Source organism: Amblyomma mixtum, chromosome 8 (assembly GCF_055824585.1).
Source record: "Amblyomma mixtum isolate Tamu chromosome 8, ASM5582458v1, whole genome shotgun sequence".
Taxonomy (NCBI): domain Eukaryota; kingdom Metazoa; phylum Arthropoda; class Arachnida; order Ixodida; family Ixodidae; genus Amblyomma; species Amblyomma mixtum.
In genome coordinates this window covers 69,144,311-69,167,943 of record NC_143019.1, presented here as the reverse complement: position 1 = coordinate 69,167,943, position 23,633 = coordinate 69,144,311, and the positions used below count along the sequence as shown (strand labels likewise).

The 23,633-nt window shown below is 48.7% G+C and overlaps 1 protein-coding gene across 1 annotated transcript; it reads left to right on the top strand.

Moving 5' to 3' along the window:
• Positions 1-10,716: 10,716 nt before the first annotated feature.
• On the top strand, positions 10,717-21,179 carry LOC149332879 (membrane metallo-endopeptidase-like 1). The gene is made up of 4 exons (XM_089557581.1): positions 10,717-10,830; positions 11,287-11,401; positions 15,258-15,454; positions 18,965-21,179. The coding sequence occupies exons 1-4, from the start codon at positions 10,717-10,719 to the stop codon at positions 21,053-21,055; spliced, it is 2,517 nt and encodes an 838-aa protein (XP_089413707.1). The 3' UTR covers positions 21,056-21,179.
• The last annotated feature ends 2,454 nt before the right edge of the window (positions 21,180-23,633 follow it).

Here is a 23,633-nt window from a genome sequence, read left to right as displayed (position 1 = left end):
GTCTCGCTGTCGGCCGGGCGCCGCCGTTAGTTCCGGCTGTCGCACTGGGCTCCATTTTTGGAAGCAAACAAAAGCAAGAGCCATCCGTCTTTGTCTAACGGCGCCAAAACTCGGCGGCAACCGCCACAGCCTTCGAGTGAGTAATGGCGCTTTGGTGTCAACCGAGGGTGAGGTAGAAGGGGGAGAGGGGGGGGGGTACGGAGACACACACCTGCAACGGTCGTAATGAATGAGATCCTACATGAATATACACTGTTAGCAAAAAACACCCAGAAAGGAGTAAATGGCTTGTCCTCTAACGCACACCCAAAAGGAGGTTTTTTTTACTCCATATGTATGGTGTTTTTTATTTACTTCCTTATATAAGGGAGTTATTTAGGAGTATAAAGGGAGTTATTTTGGAATGAAAAGGGAGTAATTTTTTTTTTACCCACAGAGATGGAGCCCTAAAATGGCGTCATATTTGTTTATCCTCATTCAGGCTCACTCTTACAGCAGTGAAAGCGGCGGAAACGGGCAGTAGCTCTGCGGGCCGCCGGCAGTCCAACTTGGGAAACTGCGGTGCCCTAATGTGACCCCGCGTCACGCATTCTTTCCGCCGTCTGCTAGCCCAGCGGCGGCGTGCGCGGCAGGAGTCGTCTGCTTGTCGTCTCCTTTTGCTCTACGAGCTCGTTTGGTTGGCTATGTTCCTAGATAAAAGGATGTAACATTATAATCAATAGTTGAAAACTGAAAAGGAGACGCTGGGTAGTTTTCACGGTCATGCACCACGCTATATTTGACTCAAAACCAGAGCAGACAAGATGAAAATACACCTGATGGTAGTTTGGAATGGCAGTGCTTGCTTTCATATTCACTTCATTAAGGCTTAGATTTTAAATATGGCTGAGGAAAAATGTGGCATCATAAGCTCAATCAAGAGCTCAGCGTTGACACTATGTTCTATCACAGTTCCATGTTCATGCAACACATAATCTGCTGCAACACATTGCAAGAACCACACCGAAAAAATTCTGTGAGAATTAGGCCTAAGCGGGGGCTGTAACGGGGTGGCGACACCAATAAAGGAAAGTCAAGTATCGTTAGAGCACTGGAGGCTTCACAGGAGCAATTCAATTTTTTAACGTACTGTAGCGGAAAACGGCGACAAGTCGATATCTTGTACCGCGGCAGGCGCCCGTGAAGGAGCAGAAGTCAGCAGTGATCCAGCGACGATGGTAACCAAGCGGTCGTCACTCACCGCCATTATCAGACGACTGACCAGAAGCAGACGAGACGCTAGATGGCGGGGCGGATTGCACAAAATGGTGTTTTTTTACTCCATTTCGGCACTGGTGGAGTATTTGGCACAAATAACTCCCTTTCTTGACGTGAGTAAATGCTGGTAAATCCTCATTTTACTCCATTATTCCTTCATGGGAGTAAAATGGAGGACAGTCCACCTTTTTACTCCCCATTCATGGAGTAAATGTTTTTACAAATGGAGTAAAAAGGGTGGCCGCCACGATTTTTACCCCCTTTTGGGTATATTTTTGTTTACAGCGTAATGGAAGTTACCACTGGCAGTAGAGGCACTGAGTGAGCCAGTGACAACTTTCTACGAAACTCTTGATAGAAAAGTCCACAGTATAGTTGATTATGGTTACTATAACGTAGTAGTGACGCAGCTCAATATGCACCTTCACAGCGCCCCCTCGTGGTTTTCGCCCACTTGAGCGTCTGTTCTTTACGAAGAGCTCAAAAATTACAAGGGAGGCGGGGAGGAGGCAACGGGGAAGGGAAGAGGCAAGAAGGCTTGGAAAAACCGAACTGGAAGGGAAAAAAAACGTATATAGCACGGATATTTAGTGAAATTCCACTGCACAAAGGCGGAATTCAGCGGCGTGGGCAGCGCACGCAGAGGTACAAAGGAACAAAAGCGTCCGCCAGCCTAAAGAATTAGCCGGAAGATATTCCGCAAAGCGTGGTGCAAATAAATTTGTCCACACAAAGGGCAACGGAGACAGACACCTTGGATACCCAAGCAGCCAGGAAGGGATCATAAGACTTAATTAAGGCGTTCCATGTATAGCGAGTAGACCGGGCTTAACAGCTGGGCCGTACTTTGTGTCCACGAGGTTGACGGATGCACCCACGCAGGGCCTGATTTAAGCAACAGAGTGGAAACTAGTACGCCATGCTAAATAATTCTGGGGTTCTTTGAAGAGGATGTTTCACAGCAGCGCCTCATATATAATGCACTGTTCTCCTAGGATTGCGAGAGCGACGTCACGGCGCGGCTTCTCTTGAAGCTTGATGCGAACTTTCCTCTCTTTGTACTTTATTTTTTATGTTTGCCAGCTGATGGCATTTTCCTTATATTTTCGTTTAAGTTGAACTTAAAAGGGTTCGTGATGCTCGCTTCTTTCGAGGTATAAGCCGCTGTCTCATGCTGTCTCCATGACAATATTTAAAAATGGATCAAAAAGCGTTATTTTATGGTGGTAGTAGTGATTCTATTACTATTCTACTGCTACTAGTGCTACTACTAATAATACTACAACTATTACTACTACTGTTGTTGCTGCTAGCACTACTACTAATAATAATGCTAATAACAAAATTTTTTGCAGTTTGCATATTACGTTTCTAGTCACAGGTCTGTCATAGCCAAAAATGGCTTGAAGAACTAGACCCGGAAAAATTGGCGAAACTGCAGAAAACCAGCAGAAGATACATTGTGCAAAGATTGGTTTTAATAAACCACAAATAGCGAAGGACATCGTAAAAAAAAAGTGTTATACATCGATTTCTTCACACGAAATGAAGAATAAATGCGGCAAACCAAAAAGTGGAATTCAAGCGAACGATATAGTAACTGAAAATATGTACAGAAAATATCACAAGCACAATATTAGGAAAGACGCAAGAGAAACCTAAAATGCGCATTAGATGATCAATATTCACACAACGCATCTTCGGTAATTTCTTTTTTTATAGGAATAATATATTTATCGCCACCATAGTTAATTACTATATTCATCATGCCCGTCTAAGCCATGAGTGGCCTGTGGGACTTGGCCCGGCCAGTTGGCGCGGCAACACAAACTCTTTTATTCATTAAGAATACATCAAACTAAAACAATCTAACAAAAACAGGTCATCTGTTCCTTGCACGTCAAATGAATGAAAAGTCACACACGTCAGTGAAATACAAGAGGGAAATATTGAAATCCAAGGAAGTAGATTTTTCGGCGCATGCAGTTACAGAAGCAGCAGAAAAACTTTCATCCGGGAAGCTACAGAAAACTTTAGGCACATACTCGCAGCCTCTTGCCTCGCTGTATCTAGTGTTAGATCGCGAAAGCTCAGCGGACGATGCAAAACTTAGCAGCTTCCTCAATTACCTGATGCTCCTTAACCTCATTCCTGGTTTTCTTAGCCTCGAAGTACCTCCTGGGAGTTTTGTTGCGAAAGCAACACTACGCGAGTCGCCGAGCCATTTCGCGGAGCGGACAAAATGCCGTACTGCGCATGCGCGAGGATCGGGTGACGGCACAGGCGCAGAACGCGGCGCTGAAGCCATAGGCCATAGGCATTCATTGTGTTCATTGGCGTTGGCGTTGTCAACGTTTCACACTGCGATCATTTTAAGGAAAGGAAGGCGAGGCACGCCAGCTGTGCGTAGTGACGTCACTTGCTCATCGCGCATGCGCAGTATGGTCCTGCAAGAGCATGCGAAACGGCGAGACTGTGGGCAATGTAGCTCACGCAACAATATACGGCTACGCGCAGATGTTGTTTTCGCAATCCTCCAGGTTTAAGCAGAGCTAAACAACAGCCAATTATTTTTAGTGAGGGAGTTTTGTGAGCGCTTCTGTTGCTGTTCTAGATGAAGGCTGCGCAGGTGGACCGAGTGAACTGCTTAAAGACCGAGGTGACGGCGCTTTGCAGCCTAAATGTCCCCGCCTGTCTGGTTGTAAATCGCTATGAGGCCGAGTGACATTAGCTCAAGGCGCGCTTCACTGTAGCCGTTCGAAATAGGTGACATATAGAAAAGAACCGGCTTTTAGAAGGTTTAGCCTCACTTGGATATCTCTTCGGCCGTGGCAAATGTTTGGCGACGCTGGCTGCACATTCCATCCTCAGTACCGGAAACCTTGGACTGTCATGCGCCTTATCAACAGTCCGTTTTGTGAAAAGTCAGTTTCAGGGACCCCAAGAGGCAACGGCTTGTCAAGATTTGACAAGACTGCGACTGGAACGAAACGGGCAGAGAATGTCGAGTATGAAAACTGCGGTGGAGTTAAAATCCCAAATCGCCCTTGAGCAGCTGGATGGAATACAAGAAAAGCAGTGATCGCGTTCATTTAGTTGGCAAAAAATCTATTAGCAGTTTTCAAGCGCCAAAGTTGCTATGCAGTTTATACTCGTCAGAACCCACATCCGTTAAAGTGCATATTCGTTTCTTTTGGAATTTTAACCAAAAAATGATGGTCGATTTGCGTAGTTAGGCGAACTGCGAATTATGTACGCTATCAGTTCGCTTTTCTCTTCGGTTCCGGTGTTCAGATCCAGCATTCACGGATGGCACTTGTTCGGAGAACGATCATGGGTTAATGTCGATATATACAGAACAATGAACAATAATCTGACAGCTATCATTACGAAGTGCGCAGTAGAAGTAAGGCGGGAGAGTGTTTCGACAGGATACCGGCAAGCTATCTAAGGAGGCAAAAACTGGTTAAGAAACGCCAAAGCATGAAAACGTCTAACCCTGCGGACAGAATAGAACTGGCAGAGCTAGAAAATTTAATAAATAAGCGCAAGGTAGCCGACATAAGGAAGTTTACTGTGGAGAAAATCGAAAACGCTATAAAGAACGGAAGTAGCCTAAAAGCAATGAAAGGGAACTAGGCATAGGTAAAAACCTGATGTATGCGCTAAGAGACAAAGTGGGCAACGTCATTAGGAATATGGATAAGATAGTTAAAGGAGCCGAAGAGTCGTACACAGATCTACAGAGTAGTCAATGCCATCAGAATGTCAATCAGCACAGCAATGGAACATCGCGCCAGTCAGCCACAGCCACCAGACAGGACGGCTACCCGCTGGGACAGAGAGGGGTGGGGTGTGGGGGGTACTAAGGGGTATTCTGGCATTCTGATGTGGAATGGTAGAGCGTTCGATGTGCCGCGCACAAAGGGTAATTAGCGGGTAGCGTGTGGTGTTAATGACATCCTAGTCGAAATCAAGAGGAAGAAATGGGCTTGGGTAGGGCATGTAATGTGAAGAAATAATAACCGCTGGTCCTTAAGGGTAACGGAGTGGATTCCAAGAGAAGGCAAGCGTAGCAAGGGCGCCAGAAAGTTAGGTGGGCGAATGAGACTAAGAAGTTTGCCGGGGTACGGGAGCCGCAGCTAGCGAAGGACAGGGTTAATTGGAGAGACATGGGAACGACCTTTACCCAGCAGTGAGCGTAGTCGGGCTGATTATGATGAAGCTTAAGATGGGGGAAAGTGTTAGTTTCGATTTGGCGCCAGGAGGCCACCTTCTGTCGTCGGAGTTTTTTGAGAGGTGGTGAATATGTTCTTCGGAAGAGTCCGCAATGTTGGGGTATCGGCGAATAGGTGAGTGGGGTGGACTCCACTTCCTGTGCGGTGGACTACCACTGGCGCCCGGAGCTTAACTTTTCGGAGTGTCATGAACACGCTCATCGCCACGAAGAGACGGTGCTCAGGAGTCCAGATAAGGAGGGTTTCCAGGATTTGATGCATGCGATGTAGAATGCTATCCGCGATAGGGCAGATGCGTCCCTGTGCATAGTTGCAACAGACAGTTTTAGAGTCATTCCTCGACACATTCTTGGCTTTGGTGACTGTGTCTTCCTCCCAGTCAGCCACTGCCGCCGTCTCCATGATTGCCGTACGGTGGGTTGCGGCGTCCGTGTATAGAGTTTCTTCATTTTTACCATATATACGATCGAGGGATTTTACCCTTGCCTCTTCTTCCTCGTGGAAGACAAGGCAAAGTCATCGATTGTGTTTCGAATACCTAAATGTTGCAGTCTGTTGGTTGTAGAGTATGCAGGTAAGCTGGCGGTCACTGGGACGCGTGAGAATATAAACTTGTTTGACTGGAGAGTCGGAAAGCTCTCCACAGAATCCTGGTGCTTCTCAGTTTCTGTCTTCAACTACGGCTTGCACACTATAGTGCATTCAAACAGCATGTACAGTCTAGCCCGTTTATAACGAAGCCACTTATAGCGAAATAGCGGTTATAACGAAGGGATTTCAATTTCCCATTCCCATTTTTGCATTTTCAATACATTTTGGGTCCGGTTTTAACGAAGTAAATAAGAGTGCGTCAGCGGATATAACGAAGAGTTTTAATACCAACCGAAAAATAATCTGCCAATCAACACATTTTTGCTTCCTTGAGGCGATTTTTACCGCGAAAATAAGAGCAAAATTCGGCTGACGTCTGCTCTCCTGCGGAGCGAAGGGTTGCTTCACTGCATCGCTGGCACGCCGGTCTCGTGTCGCGCCGTCCTTGAACGGCGTCACGGCGTAGAGCGGTAGAGCACGCCGCGCAGGGGAAAAATGCAAAAAAGAACAGAGACGATTTTTTTTTCGATGACGACGCAGAGAGCGGCCGTCTTGGCCAATCTCGGTTCTCTATTTCTCCCAGGCAGTCGGCGCCACGGCTGGACTGCAGTCTGCAGGAGGTGCGGCAGCGCGCGCTTTGTTTTATGTCGGTGCCGCGGTGCGCAAGGCAGGGAGAAAGCGCGGCAGCATTGTGCATGTTGGAAGCGTGGCTCATTTTTATCGTTATCACGGAGTTCGACCAGATCTTTGGTTCGCAGTTGGATGGTATGGAAGCCGCAATCCTGAAGTCCGCACTCGCGAAACGTGTTCAGGGGACGCTGGACGACTTCTTTCAGCGGCAATAAATCGGTATGCCGATGTTTTCATTTTTTTTTCGTAGTCCTCATATAACGAAATAGCGGATATAGCGAAGTGATTTCCGATTCCCGCCGACTTCGTCACAACCGGGCTAGACTGTACCAGCTATATGTTCCCCTTTGAAGTGTTAACTATAGCGCAGTTTATTTATAACTACTTTTTTCAGCCGTTATAGTCACCGGGGAGTTTAGTCAACCTAGGCACCAGTTTGCATTACGCCCTGCGAGACGCTTAAGCACGACTGCTATATGCATATGGAAAATTCCTGTAAAATTTCAGGTGAATACTCATCAAAAGATAAATGTTTTGACACCTGATCGTAGTTCAAATCCAAGAACAACACTCACTTAAAACTGAAGCATCCATTGTATGCAGTTTTTCCTCTTATCTGCTGCCTAGATTACAATCGGAGAGGTTTGTCCTACTCGCATCCTTTAATAGGGCAAGAGTGCCACACGGCTCACTTGAGGTCATCATTTTCCCGCGCGAAAACATGCCTTATAGGAATGAGGCTGCCCGCGTTCGTCTGAAATTCTTTTATAACATCGATCTGGACTCAAAATGATTACGGCAGCAATTGATAACTATTGCGAATGTTTGTGTACGTGCCTAACTACACCAGTAGCTAACAACTCAACTTCTCAACAACATTCTCATCAGTAAACAATGGAGAAAAAAGGCTTAAAACAATGTGTTTGAGAGCGTTTTGAATACGGGGGCTTGCTTGGGAAACTTGTCTAATAGAAGGTTGATGTCGTCTGTGTATACGGTTGCTTTAGGAAGGCAAAATGGAACGAACGCCACGAAGGAGCACGTTGGAGCACGCCGGGACGGCGGCCTGAAGAGAGAGACACAGACGCAGACGCTGAACGACGTTGAGAGAGCCCGGTTTGTTGTTGTTGTTGTGACTGAGAGAAAGATGAAAAGGAAATTGCACGGGCCTGCCTACTGGCTCGAGCCAAGCCACCACCGCTGCCACGTGCAGATAGAGGAGAGTTAAAAGATCAGAGAAAAGAGAAAAACGAAAGAAAAGACGCGCCTCGCAGCAACAACTGCGTACGCCGGATTGGTTGGTTGGTTTATGGGGTTTAACGTCCCAAAGCGACTAAGGCTATGAGAGACGCCGTAGTGGAGGGCTCCGGAAATTTCGACCACCTGGGGTTCGCGGACGCTGCTCAAAAAACAGATAAGCGGCCGAAGCCGAGCTCGCCGAAGCGAGTCCGCAGTCACGTATCAATCTTTCGCCGGTTTGCAGGGTTGCCAGATTGGGCTATTAATAGCCAAATTGGGCTACTTTTTATCCGAGTTGGCGTCAGAAATTTCGTTTTGGCTATGTGGCTACTTTTGGGCTACATCTTTTTCATGCGTGAAAAAAAAGTTAAAGCAGTTATAATGTGCTCTGTTACAATTACTCAGGGACAGAAATAAAAGTAATTGAGCGCGTCTGCTACAAAATGACAATTTGAAAACGCTGTGTTCGAGAAAACTTATATGCGTCAGGCAGTCAAGGATCACGACCTTTTGATTTATTTTATAGAGTGGACACTACGTGAAAGTTGCCCCCAGGAAACACTTTAGGGCCTATAGGCTCCACTTAATCCGCGCACTAACGCCACCCGCGCGCGCGCGCCACCGAACATAGACTCTTGCCGTCTGCACATGTCAGCGTTCTCCCATTGAAGGCGCACCGCGGGTGACCTTGGCGCCAGAATAGAGGGAAAACACAAAAGGAACTTAAGTCTCCCCACGTGGTGCGAATGCTTAAGCATTAAATGCTACTGTTTCGCTTCTGTTCCGTGGTTTCGTGATGCTCACAAACCGTAAGCGTGGCCTAGTGGTTTGGGCGCCCGCTTCGGCTGCGGTAGGTGGCTGGTTGGAAACCCACCAGCTTTTTCTTGCATTTTTTATCCTGGCTCTGCGGACACATTCTGCTCAAGATACGCATGAGGCAAGTAATGCGTACGCATTAATAAAGTCTTTTTCTCTCTCTTCCTATTCTCATGGTGGACACAGCAAGCGCGCCACTCGCAAGAGCCTACGCTGTTTTCTGCAGCCTCAAGCGGCACACGTGCAGCCTTCGAGATTCATTGCGAGCTACGCGAGAGCGCCGTGTCCGTCGCGTAATCCGCGTGCACTCATGCGGAGCCATGGCGCCATCCTTCAGCGCGGCGCAGAACCCACTGTACCTAATGAGGACGGCGGAAGTTAGTGGCATAACATGCCATTAGATCCGTCGCTACGAGGACTTTAATCAGAATGGGCAAGTTGGCGAAGTACATCCCGAACTACAAGAAGGAATGGAAAAAGGAGCCGGAATTCAAGGGTAATACGTTTTTCTCATTATTGCGAACGTGCTGTTAGACTGAAGATAAAATTGACATAGATTATCAGATAATGACATATATCCTTGATTTATTCTGAGCTCATGCATATCACCGAATGTAGCTTCAAGATGGCGCATGCTAGATGTTTGAGGTGGCGCCCTCAATGAGAACTTTTCTCTTAATGCATAAAATTGAAATGTGAGACTGCGTAAGTATACAGCAAGGCATTTTCACTGTCGATATGCCTAATCTGCGTACGAACATTTAAAAGGCGAAATATTTCTAAACTAAAGCTGCGATTGCGTTATATCGCGCCGCCGTTCTTTTGCGCGTAAAGACTGGCTGTCGTCATCAGCCTGAGGTGATATGGCATACTGCCGCGCCTGCAAAGTGGAACTGCGGCCCCATCGTCAGGACCTGGTTAGCCGCACTGGTTAGCGCGCATGACGGAGGCGAAACGTAACAACGGAAAGAACATGCCGTGTGGACCACCTCAGACATCATGTGCTGGAAAAAAATGTAATATGCAAATGTTCTTGCCAAAAATTTATTTAGTATGCCTAAGAAATGTCACAAAAATATTTTTGGCTAATTTTGGGCTACGCAAAAATTTCGCTATTGGCTACGTTTGGGCTACTACTGAGTTCAATTTGGCTACCTGAGGTCGGAGCGATCTGGCAACCCTGCCGGTTTGTACAGAGCGCGGCGCTACTACAGCGCCCCCTGAGGCGACTAATCTTTGGTCTCGAAACTGAAACCGCGATACAACAGAAGGCTCCGCGCAGATTTCGACCATGTATAGGATGCTTTAATTAACGAGCACTGTCATCATGCTATACGCAGGGTTCCTTGCTTTTGGAAGAGAAGAAAAAAAGCGGTATGATAGGTAACGTTGTGGATATAAGAAAGGCCGGAATACACAGAACCGCATCAGGATGCGTCCCATGACAACCACTAGTCGGGACACATGTCTCACATGAAACGGAGAAGCACCTGCTTTGCCTGGAGAGCTTTCCAACTCATTTGGCCAAGCGCCCAGTGACACATTCGTAGAAGAAATCGTGCTCCCTCGCTCGTGCCAGCCGTGATCATCCCGTGCCCGCGTGCTTCAGAACGAAGAAGCACCGAACAGGCTAGCACCGCCATTTTGTCCCTCCTGCAACGAGAAGACCTCCGACCAGACGCCTTCTCGGATGACTTCCCCGGGAACTCGTCCGCCTTCTGCTGCGCCTCCGGAAGAACCCGAGGCTTCGGCTGCGGAAGCTGCTCCTTCGGAGGCCCTGGCGCTCGTCTCGAATCGAGGGGTGTCACCCGGAGCGCAAAACACCCCTGCTGAGACGTCTGGCGCGACGACCCGCCTCCGGCGTCGTCAACGACGCCGACGCCCGTCAGGAGCGTCTTCCAACGCGTCAACCCGATCTAGCGACACGTCGCAGGAGTCGCGGGCAATGCCGGGAAAGACTCCGGGCTCGCAGCTCAGCGACGCTGTGGGTCGAACTCCCCCGGCTACTCGGCGCAAGAGGAAAGCGAGCGTCGCCGTGCAGCCTCACCACACGCAGCAGGTGAGGAGGGAAAGATTGGAATCCTTCACATCACACGAGTGTCAGTCAGAGTGAGGGGTCTGGAGCGTCGTAATAATATTGATAATCTATGAGTCACGGGAAAATGAGTCATATCAGCTGCTATGTGTGCAACGCGTGCCTTTTCAATGGTTATCAGATCATCTGCTTTTCAAAGAAATTAATCCCAGCGCCTCGTCCTCCAGACATTCCGTGAGGCGGCGCACTGCAGCGTGACACTACTCCGTCTGTCTTAGTCTTAATAGTAAAAAAGCTAGAAGACAGAAGAGGACCGGAGAGAGGGATAGAAAATAGCATTATTCACGACAACTTCTGCTGACAACCTTCTGTCGACAACGATGAGGCGTTAAAGGCCTCATTAACGGTGTATGCATTCATGCTTTCAAAATTTCCGCTTTCTGCCTGAAAAGCACCGCCTTCTATCGGCGCGTCCTGCAGCCTTCCAATGAGCAAGCGCTGGCAGCACATTCTCTGCTTGCTGGCACCGAGACGTGGACGCCAGCCACAGAATCGGCGGCGAACGATCGTCCAAGTGCAGCGGAGACTCTCCCGGGTGAGTACGGGCTGGCTACCACTTATGCTGCCTGGAAATCCAGAGACCCCTCACTGCGTCTGGCACAACGAGAAGGTTCACCTCTTGGAAAAAAAAACAGACCAGGAAGCGCAGATGCCTGGTTACCACATGTTTTTAGTACCTTTCTTGGATGGCAAACCTGACAGATCACGAACTACATTGCTAAAGCAGTGACGACTGACGTACGGTCATCGGTCAATGTATTTGGAGACAGAGTAACGCCGGACAGGTTCACTTTATTCCGCGAAATCGCAGCACTCAAAGATAGAGGTGGCGTTCGGACACAGTGCTCAGAGAATTAAAGGCTTCTTCCCCAACAAACGAAACGGACATCATTCAAGACATCCCAGAAGGCTCAGTCAACTGGGCAGTGGAAGCCTATTTTTGCACTACAGGCGACGGAAGCCAATCAATTTTCAGTCATGATCGCATCATTCCAACCCAGGTAAGCTGGTAAATTGGTTTTTGAGGAAAGCAAATGGCACAGTATCGGTCTCACATATATCGGCGCACACCTGAACCGCGCCGCAAGGGAAGGGAGGAAGGTAGGATTGAAAAAAGAAACAGAGGTATCTTAGTGGAGGTCTCCAGAATAATTTCGACCACCTGGGGGTATTCAACGTGCCCTGACATCGCACAGAACACGGACGCCTCTTGCGTTCCGCCTCCACCGAAACGCGGCCGCCGCGGTCGGGTTCGAACCCGGGTACTCAGGCTCGCTAGACGAGCGCCTTACCACTGAGCCACCGTGGCGGGTACTTAACGGTGGTGGTGGTGGTGAAAACATTTATTTCGAATGAACTGGAGGTATGTTTGGATCAGCCCGTAAGGGACCGATCCTTACAAACACTAGGTGGAGGTCCCTAGTATGGGACCCCAGTGGCGATTGCCGCCGCCCGGGCGCGCCCGACTAAGGCTTGTTGGGCCTGTAAGTCGTGGCAGCCGAGCAGGGTCGCCTCCCAGTCCTCCCGGGTTGGGTTGGGGATGGGGGGAATAGCGGGGTTGGAGGGGCAGGCCCACACCATGTGATAGGTGTCAGAAGACACTGCACTACAGTGTGGGCAGCTGCCGCTAAAGGAGGGGTCAAAATGTTTTAGCGCTGCCGGGCACAGCAAAGTATTGGTGAGAAGGCGGAGAAGGAGCCGCTCATCCGCCTTCTTCAGGCCTTTACATGGGATAGGGTAAAGGCGATGACAATTTTGATAATATGTTGTAATATCTTTGAATGTATAGACCGGATTAAAATCGGGTTCCTGATCGGATGGGGAGGAGAAAACAGCCCGGTGAGAGAGCGCGCGGGCGGCTGCGTCTGCTGCCTCGTTTCCTGCCAACCCCTGATGAGCAGGGGCCCATATGAGGTAACGGTGTGCGGGGTCCGTATCCCGTATGCAATTTTGATATATTCGATAGGCTAGGAAGGGAGTGCAGCCTTGTTCGACGTTCCGACAGGCCCCTCGCGAGTCGGTGATTATGTATTTTGAATTGGAATGTGAGGCCGCGAGAGCAATCGCGACCTCTTCTGCTTGTGTTGCACTGCGAGCTCTAAAAGTTAGGCCGTTAACTGTGTTGCTGTTGTGAACTACCGCGGCCGTGTACCATCCCCCATGGTGAGGGCCGGAGGCGTCCACGTAGTATACACCTGTTTTGTTGCCATAATATCGGGCTAGCGCTTCCGCTCGTGCCAGGCGCCGACCATTATGGTCTTCATGTGACATGTTTGCTGGAAGAGGCCGCACGTGGAGGGCACGTCTCCACAGTTCCGGGATGCGAAACCTGTCTTCCATTGGAGGGGTGTGTTGGATATGGAGTCGAGCAAGAAGGCGGCGACCCGACTCCGTTAGCGACAAGCGCGTGTACTGGTTTGTAAGGTGCGCCTCCCGGAGCTCCCGGAAAGTATTCACCACCCCAAGAGCCATAAGCCGGCTGTTTGAAGTAGTGATAGGGAGGTCAAGGGCACGTTTAACAATTTTGCGAAGGATGACCTCAAGGGCGTCCTCCTCTTGTTTCCGTAGGTGGAGATAAGGAGTCGAATAGAGAATTCGACTAGTTACGAAGGCGTTTGCCAGCCGCAAGGCATCCTTACTTCGTAACCCACCGCGTTTGTTGGAAACCCGGCGGACCATGCGGCCCACCTGGTCCCCCACCTTACGGAGTTTGGCCAATGTAGTGTCTGACCGCCTGTGTTTGTGGATGTAGAGTCCGAGTACCCGTATCTCATCACTTTCGCGTATGGGACCACTCTCAAGAGAGAGAGATATTTTAGTTGTGCACTTCTGTGAGGGGCGGAGGTGCACAAATTCCGATTTTTGAGGGGAACATTGAAGACCGCAGCGGCGGGCGTAGCGGTCTACTATCGTCGCCGCTGTTTGCAGGCTGGTTTCAATGTCTCCTGTGCTGCCCTGCGTGGCCCACAGAGTGATGTCATCAGCGTACAGGGCGTGCTGCACGCCGGCGACACCACTCAGCTGGGCCGGCAGGTGCATCATGGCCAGATTGAAGAGCAGCGGGGAAAGTACCGCGCCTTGAGGGGTTCCCCGCGTGCCGAGTAGGTAAGGACCATGGTCTCTATCTTGAATTCGAATGTAGGATTGACGATCCATTAAAAATTGGCTTATGTATTGGAATGTGTTGAGGCCACAGTCGGTGTGACTTAGGTTAGTGAGTATGATCTCATGTGTTACATTGTCAAATGCCCCTTTAAGATCCAAGGCGAGTACTACCCGGTCATTATGGGGGCATTCGAGGGGGTCAAGGACTTCCCGATTGAGTTGCAGGAGGACATCCTGTGCGGATCTGTGTGGGCGGAATCCGAACATGGTGTTCGCAAAGACTTGTTTGTGTTCAAGATATGTAGATAACCGATCCCGCACCATCGTCTCCATTAGTTTGCCCACGCATGAGGTGAGAGAGATGGGGCGGAGGTTATCTGTGTCAATTGGTTTGCCAGCTTTAGGAATAAATGTGACCAAAGCCGTTTTCCATTCGATTGGCAGGGGGGTGTCCCCGCGCCAAATCGCATTTACGTATTCCAGGAGGGACTGGTATGCCAAGTCGGGAAGGTTCGTCAAAAGCTTGACGGTGACCTTATCCCGTCCTGGCGCAGTGCCCCGTTTCATTTTGGCGAGAGCCGCCCGCAGATCATGGAGCTGGAAAGGTTGATCCAGCTCCTTGTTCTCTCTGCCTGCATAAGAGTACGCAGATCCACGGGGGTCTTGGGCTGTACACAGATACTGGTCCCGAAGTTTCTGTGCCAGTTGAGTCGTGTTGCCAGGAAAAGCGTGCAGTGCTCGCTGCAAATGTTTTTGTGTTTCGGATCGTGTTTGGGTTGGGTCGATTAGGGCTCGAAAGAGACGCCAAACCAGAAATCAGCAACGCAGGAAAGGGCACCGCAATTTACTCTGGCCTCTGCACTCTGAGTTCTCAGCTAAGATTTCAAAAAAACTTCTTCCTTAATAGAAAGGAGCGGCTGCCAGTTCCATTTTTATTCAGAGAGGGGCTTGCCTTCCCAGCACGCACGGGACATTCTGGAACATTTCGAACGAAAGATAGTGTTCGTAAATAGCTCTGGTGGGCGAAGTAGAGTGAGAAAATTCTATTAGTACTGAATAGTTAATCAAAGGTGGAAGCTCTATAGGACGGAGTGGCCTGACACGCTAAGTGTGATAAACGTGAGACATTACGGTCAACAAACTATAGGAGTGCAAAGACAATATACCACGTAACGGAAATGAAACCAAAGAACATAACACCGGTAGATTAAGAGGTTACGTTGGAAAGCTGACTATCGCCGTTTAGAAGAGGATCTATCAGCGCGCTCTATTCGTTCTACGTGCAGCACGACCGGACGACAGTCGACCGTCCTCCAAGGTCAACGCGACGGCTGTGTCGGAGGCGGCGAAAAGGGAGGCCTCTCGTGAGGCGGCTCTTTCTAAAACGTGGCTGTCCGCTTCCCAAGCCACCGGCACCGGAGCAGCTAAGTCGACCCAGGACACCTGGCAAGGACTTCAGCGCTGGGCGCAGTTCCGACACCCGGTCAGTGCTTGACGGAGTACCGAGCAGAGAGCCGTCAACGTCGGCTGACATCCCCTGTGATGCCTGTAGCACGGCCCGCATGTGGTGGAGTGCGGACAGGAGAGCTCGGTGGCTTAGCAGCGCTGTCATGATGGTGAAAATGATTTTTGCGCTAAAAGCGATAAAAAATGAACGTCCCAATGTTTTGAAGAAGTGTTAGAATGTGGTCAGGACATGCAGGAAGGAAAAGGCAGTGGAGGCGTGCCATGTATGCCGGATGCGTTGCGAAAAGCTTGGCTGCTGCCAGGTGTCATTCCTAAGTTTATTTTATGGGCACACAGGAACGACGTGTACGGATTAGGAGACCCGTAGCCGTACCAAGAGAGTAATACGAGCAGGAGACTACAAATGGAGCGGAGAGTATTTAGGTGCTGTCGGATAATGTACGGCAGTTTACCTGTGGTCCTAGAGAGTGAAGTCTATTACTACTGTATCCTATCCGTAGCCACTTGTGGGTTAGAAACTTGGAGGCTAGAGCAAAGGGTTAACTTCTTCCGTAGTCGAAACAACAAAGCACCGAGCTACGGAAACGAAAATTAACGTAGGGCTCTTAAGTCTACTTACGTGATATGAATGTGAAAGCATTGTTTTTATTTTCATATCCTTTTTATTTCTGTCTAACTACACTTCATTGTTTCTCCCCCCAGTGATAGACTAAATTATTATACAGTCCTAAGGCGTTGTTCGCATGTAAGCAATAGGGTCTGTGACCTAAAAGTTGCGTGCTCAATTCGGAGCCAGGAAGTTCTGAGTTCAATTCTCCGCACCTTAAGAACAGAAATATTATTTTTCTTTGATGCCACGGTTACGTCATGCGGTAGTTCGAAACCACATTTGTGGTCAACAATGGCGGGTTTCGTTGTCGATGAGCCATACAATACAAGGGAAGAAACAAAAAGTAATGATACCTTAGTGGAAATCAAGTAGAAGTGGGCGTGGAATGGGCATGTAATGCGTAGGTAAGATACCCGATGGTCCTTAAGGGTAGAGGACTTGATTCGGAGAGAATGCAATTGTTTCAGTGACAGCAGTTTGCGGGCTTAAAAGTGCGAGAGCTGGCACAGGAAATGGTTAATTGGAGAGGCATTGAAAAGGACCTTGTCCTGCAGTGGGCGTAGTTAAGCTAATGATGATGATGAGACACAGCATCATCGGGGGCCGACCGGCCCACTCGGGAGAGCTTGTGCCCGGAGAGGAGGGAGCTGCTTTGTGCTAATGGCGAGCCTGTATTTTCCAGCCGCGGTGCCGCTTCATAATCATTAGGCACCTTTAGTGACAGACACTAATGCATACAGTGTACCGTGTTACGTTTAGCTGTTCTCGAGTAACAGGAGCTCGCGCACATCCAATGCGCATGTGCGATTCACCTTTACGGCGCCAGATGGCGCCAGCTACCCGGTAGCTGCAACTAAATCAGGTGTGATGATTTTTAACGATACAACTGATCAGGTGCTTACAATACAAGGCCACGAAATACCCAAAGTGGCCGAATACAAATACCTCGGGATATGGCTAAACGAAGGGCAGATATACACGGAAAAGCATGAACAGGCTCTTAGGGCAAAAGGACGAAGAGACGCCGGGATAATGAAACATAGGGCATTATGGGGGTACAACAAATATGAAGTACTAAGAGGTATTTGGAAAGGAATAATAGTGCCGGGACTTACTTTCGGCAATGCGGTTCTGTGCTTAAGGGCAGAAGTTCAGTCGAGATTAGACGTAAATCAGAGAGCTGTTGGAAGATTAGCACTAGGTGCCCACGGCAAAACCACAAACGAGGCAGTACAAGGGGATATGGGCTGGGCATCGTTTGAGGCACGGGAAGCTAAGAGTAAAATACTATATGAAGAACGCCTGAGGAAATTGGACGATAACAGATGGGCAGCTAAGGTATTTAAATATTTATACAGAAAGAACGTTGACTCACAGTGGCGGAAAAGAACTAGAAAACTAACCAGTAAGTATGCCGGTCATGAGGACGGAGAAAGAAAGAGCATTAAACGACAGGTTAAAAACGCGGAAGTTAAAAATTGGATGAATTCAATGGAAAAGAAACATAGTGTAGAACTATATCGATTCTGGAAAAGGCAGATCAGGAAAGAATTTTTCTATGATAACTCAAGAGGCAGTGCCCTACTTTTTGAAGCTAGATCAGGGTGTCTTAGAACGCGCAGCTACAAAAAGAAATTTAACGAAGAAGATGACACATGTGCAGTGTGTGGTAGATCTGTGGAAACAATTGAACACCTCATAATCAAATGTGATGGTATCCATCCGGATGTCGATGCAGGCACAGTCACTCTTTCTGAGGCCCTAGGGTTTAAAGATAACAATGGTCATGTAAATAAATCTGCAGTGGAAGTCAGCAAAAAGCGATTGGAGGATTGGTGGTTGAAAAGCAGAGATGTGTCATAAGGTTAGAATAGTAGGAAACCGTAGGCAAAGTTGATGGAGAATCTTAATGAGAATTGCCAACACAGTAAACAAAAAAAAATAATAAATAAAGAAAAGCTGAGCATGGTGGCAATTGCCACCACCCCGTTTCAAAGGGGGCGCTCCTATCCATCCATCCATCCATCCATGCGCGCTCCTCCAGCATCGGGACCAATCAGCGCGTGCTCAGCGGCGGTGGGCGGGTTCCTCGTACTCCGGTAACGTCAAAACCGTATGCTAAAGGTGTCTAATGGCGTGTACCGTGTTATCGTTCACCATAGCGTACACCACTGTCAGGCGCACTTGTGATTCGTTTAAAAGAACCGTTTTTTTTTGTCACAAGATCGAATATGCACGCTTTGTGGAGCAGGCGCGACAACGACGTACAGGGTGTCGCAATTCTGTTTTGTGCCTACCAATAGCCTGTTAAGTACCAACCTCCTCAGCAAGAATACCCTCTCTGAGATGCAGGTGAACTCTGAATGCTTCATCAGACACCCTGAAGCTTGAAGCGAGCTCGCTATACTCTGGGCTACTTTAATTGTTTACGGCCGCCTTCATGGCCTGTACATCCAGCATCTGTCCCTGCCACAGCAACGCTCATCACAGGGGGACAAATGTTCTAATTGCGAATTCTCGAGCCACTGTCAGACAGTGTGGTTACTAGCAGCTGTATAACAATCGCCGTGTTCAGCTATTGTATTTGGCTGTTAAAGCCACAATAAGTTGATAACATAGACGGCGGTCAGCGGGATCACATCGCAACTGGTTAAGCTGTGATGGCTGTCAGAGCACAATGGCTTTGTATTTGTGCATATTCCTAAACTGGCCCCTGAAAATTTAGGCACTGTTTCGTTCCACTGCAATATATTACGCCTCACAGTATAAATAAGCACTGAAAAGAAAAAAATATCAGTTATTAATTAATGTGCTGTAATATATCGCACGAAATCTTTTCGATACCTTGGAATGAGATGTTACCGTATGACCAATGTTGTAATTCTTCACCTAATTTTCCGAATCGATTTGTTGCAGCCTTCCATCGAAGCAAAGGACAACCTGCCACCAGCAACAATGAGACAGAGGACTGGAGCCAAGACACCAATCCTGGTTTGCGTCTTAGCAGCACTTTCGATTGTGGTCGCTGCAGTGTTGACTGCCTTGTTGCAGCCGCACAATAACGGGACCTCGAGTAATACAACGCCAGTCTGCTCGACGATCTCTTGCGTAAGCCATGCCCACATCTTAGGGATCAACCTTGGCCAGGGAAGAGCGCCATGCGCCGACTTCGGACGCTTTGTTTGCTCCGGGTGGTCCAACAAGCACAGCGACATAACGTTCAGCGTCCGCGGAGAGGCCATTGTAAATTGGGTCATGAGAAAACAGAAGTACAGCATTCAAGCCGGCGTAACGAGCACCATAATAGAAAGGCCGCTCAATATGATTCGCAACTGTGTTGACAAGAAGAGCAACCGCGAGGGCAATGACCAAGTGCGAGAATTTGTGAACTTTGTGAAAGGCCGCATCTTCTCCTGGCCGACTCGGGACTGGGACGAAGAAGTGGTTCCGTGCTGGAAGCCTCTGCGAGCGCTAGTGGAGCTGGCCGTGCTGTGGGGGCTGCCCCTCTGGTTCCGCGTTGACATCTTGCCCAAGTTCAATGATCCACGACGAGTTCGGGTCGTCGTCAGTCCATCACCACTGGCGACTGTTTTTGAATTGGCTCGACGTCAGGCTGCGCTCTTCGAGGACGCCTATTTGTACATCTTGCAAATATACATCGAGGACATATTCAGCAAACTGCCGCCTGCTCCTGCATTCGAAGCTTTCCTGCGGGAGAGTGAAAGGATCCAAAATGACGTCTTCGGCAACTTGAGCGATGCCGCCGGTTTCAAGTACTCTTTACCCAAGGTTGTGACTATTCGAGGGCTGACATCGATCGCTAACTTAAGCCCCGAGGACTGGGAGGTAGCGCTCCAGTGTGTTAACAGTACTCCGCTGGCGAGTGATAGCCTGCTGCTCGTAACAAACGGAATGGTTTTGCAGGCAGTGGACAACATCTTCACAGCGTACACTGCCAGGGAGATCTGGTTCCACACATCTTGGTGGCTCGTACAAATTACAGGTCCCCTAGTTAGTGACTCGATGTACAACGCAATCAAGACTCACCCGTATGGGAGATCCATACAGACGGTGCTTTGCCTATTTCACGTCGAAGCTTCGTACGGCGCCCTTCTAGCCGCTCTACTCAAGACCAGTCTCTCGGCTGCTGAGCGAGGCAACATCAATCGCGTGCTGAAGAACATCGAAGAGGTCACATTGGCTAAGGTGAATGCATCGGCCAGGTTGAGCCCAGCAGCGAGATCTGCGCTTGCAGATATGATGAATAGTACAAGAACAGTCTTCTGGCCAGATAGACGCCTCGAAAGCATGGAAGACCTTGAGATGTTCTACGGCCCAGCTTACAACAGCTCGGTGAGCTTCTTCCTTGAATGGGTGCGGATACGAGAGCAGCTACAGGGCTCAATCGGCTCAAGTCAGTACGCAGAGGCGAGTAGCATGCACAGGATGGACGCAAATCGCTTAGCACAGTACAACGCTGCTCTGGGTGTGATTTTTATGTCCGCGGCACTTCTCGCACCTCCGTTCTACTACTCCGGGGGTACTAGGGCGATGCTTTACGGCGGTTTGGGTTTTATGTACGCCGAAGAATTACTGTACGCTCTCAACTCTATGGTATGCCTTCTGAAAGACGGCAAAGCCTCATTTCTCCCTGAAGCCGAAAGCCGGCTTGCCCTACAGAGCCTACCCTGCCCGCTGTGGTGCCCCTTTGTCAACGGCAGCTCCTGGCTGTTTCCCGAATTCGAAGCAATTGACATTGCCTATTCGGCGTACGTTCGCTTTCGGGATGAAGCCTCTGACCTGCCTCTCAAAGGTCTCGAGATCTACAGCGCTGAGCAGCTGTTCTTTATTACCGCTTGCCACACAGGCTGTTACGTGGACCCTCGAGGCATCCCCTCCAATCATCCCTGTATGGCAGCATTGAAGAAGTTTGCCCCTTTTCTTGGAGCGTTCTCCTGTCTTCGTGACTCCGGTGCGGACACCATGTACATGTGCGACTACATCTGATCAAGAGCTCTGGTTATAAAATCCGGAAGTGTCGTCTTTTGTTTCATGCGTCGCTTCAGAAGCTCCTGTTCTGTTTTTTGGTGCAATTGCTAAACAAGACATATAGCGAACTTCTGTCCATCCATAATCGAGGAACTTTGAAAGAACTTTTATCTAAAACCTTTTATATGCGCAAAACCTATATGTTCAGGGTACATTTTACAAAACTATTTTGTGAGCTTCGAGATTCGGCTCGCAGCTTCCGATATGTTCATGCAAATATTCTCACCGCGTGGTAATGCTGCAGCCCGCAGCCCTGACGTACTATTTCTGTTAGTACTTGTGAAAATCTTTGAGAAGCCGCAGGGTACGATCTCATTTCTGTCGTGTGAAAATTTCGCTAACCATTTTGTGCCGTGGATGCTTTGCATCTGATTGAACTGGTCAATAGCATTACACCACGAAAACTGTAGTACGTTGTTCAGTGGCCCAATATGTTACCGTCATTTAAATGTAGCCGAGAAGTCCAGACGAATCTTGCTTCTCACTGTCGCAATGCATAAAGGAAGTGTCCGCTATTTGCTCTATTCCCACATATCTCAACCAAGAATTCCTGAATTTTACGTGCTCTACCGCCGCTATGTCATTGGCCCTAACAACCTGTGTCCTTAATTTCTCAAGGATGTCTGTGCGGTGGGTGGAATTGCATATTGGTTCAGTGTCAACGTGCATTGATGTGTGACGAAGCCAGTGCCCGTTTGCCTCCTATCTGTAGCGTTGGAAATACCAGAGTTTTTCGGAGCCGAGCGTGTTAAAGGAGTATAGACACCTAACTTTTGGGTGCGTGTTTTCTTCTTTGTAATAATGCGTGAGGCATTATCATGAAAACTTGCCATTGCCTTGAGCTGCGTAAATGGCCACTACAAGCTAGATGCTGGGAATCCGCTGTAGCATGGAGAGGCACAAGGTTCAAGGAGTTATGCGGGGAATGTTGAAACCTTGAGATTGTCAAGAGTGCAAGTATTTACTTGTAACACAAGCAACCGCGTTAGATGCAAAGCCACTATGCCGAGGTACCCCCAGAAATTCCACTGGGGATAGGTGTTGGAGCTAGACTTTCCACCAGCGAAAAAAATATCTGTAGTTTCATCACCGTCATCACCATCCTGACTATTCCCACTGCAGGGCAAAGGTCTCTCCCATATCTCTCAAATTGACCCAGCCTTGTAACAGCTGCGCCCCCTTATGCCTGAAAATTTCCCGATCTCATCCGCCCACCTAACTTTCTCTCGCCCCCTGCTACGCTGGCCCTCATTCGGAATCAAATACGCTACCCATAACGACCGTCGGTTTCTTTGCATCATAAGCCCTGCCCATTTCCTCTTCTTGATTTCGACTACGATGTCATTAACTTTCGGTTGTTCTCTAACCCACTCTGCTCTCTTCCTCTTTCAACGATAAACCTACCATTTTCTTTTCCGAAGCTCACTGCATTTTCCCCCATTTAACTTGAACGCTGCCGTTTAGAAGCTTCCTTATCCATGCAAATAGGTACGAAGGAGGTTGAAAGTGTCCCAGCTGAACAGGGCTGATGCCTCTTTTTTTTGTTCGGTGCCACCTGAATTCGGCTGTCCAAGTATATATGTGCGGAGTAAATCCAACAGTTGCAGCGGTAACCCCTCTTAACACCACTGAGGGCACGAATAGTGGAAACATTATTCGTGAGGCGCCTATGTAACACCCGTACGAGCCCTCGTTTTACCTAGTTTGGAGTCAAGACAGTCGACCGAATATTGCGGAGATCAAACACTTTCCCTGATTCTTTTAGCAATAAAATTTTCGCTCTCTGTTTTCCAGCCAAGTGGACGCAATGATTTTTATAGTCATCAGTTCACAATGTCTAAGACATCCGAGGTGAAGTGTTATGCAAGTATCTTCAACACAATAAATTGTGACTGTAATCGCCAGGGGCGGTAGTCTGCAGGCAAATATAGACATTAATTGAGATGGAGACACCTGGATGAAGCCTGCAAGCATGTGAGGTAAGATTAACTACACCATACTGCATGCTTGAAAACGCGCGGCAGGCTGCTGCTATGCAATTCAGTTTGTTTCGTGCTTCTTGAAGCAGAGGGGGGGGGGGGGGGGGGGGGGGCAGAAGGTTATAACGCAAAACGGGTTACGTGAATGGACGGAAAAGTGTTAAGACACATTATAAGGCCCATAGGAGGCCCGTCTTAAGGCACGTTATATGGCCAATATTAAGTTTTATACGCCCCATAAGCAACGAAACCATGCGGCGTCGGCGTCACCGAAAAGTAGTCCACAAAATCCTCATTGACGTAATCAGCAAAGAAAAAAATTCTCTCGAAGGTGCCGTTAATGAAGCAGGGGCATTGAATATTGCCTGGTTAGAGCGCAACCCATAGGTCACAATACTGCATTCAGCATCATCTTCACCCTGACTCCGCCCACTGCCTCTCCCATGTCTCTTTGATCGACCCTGTCCTTCGCCAGCTGCGGCCACTATATCCCCGCAAACTTCTTTATCTCATCCGCTCATTCTGCCGCCCCCTGCTACGCTTGCCTTCTCTTGGAA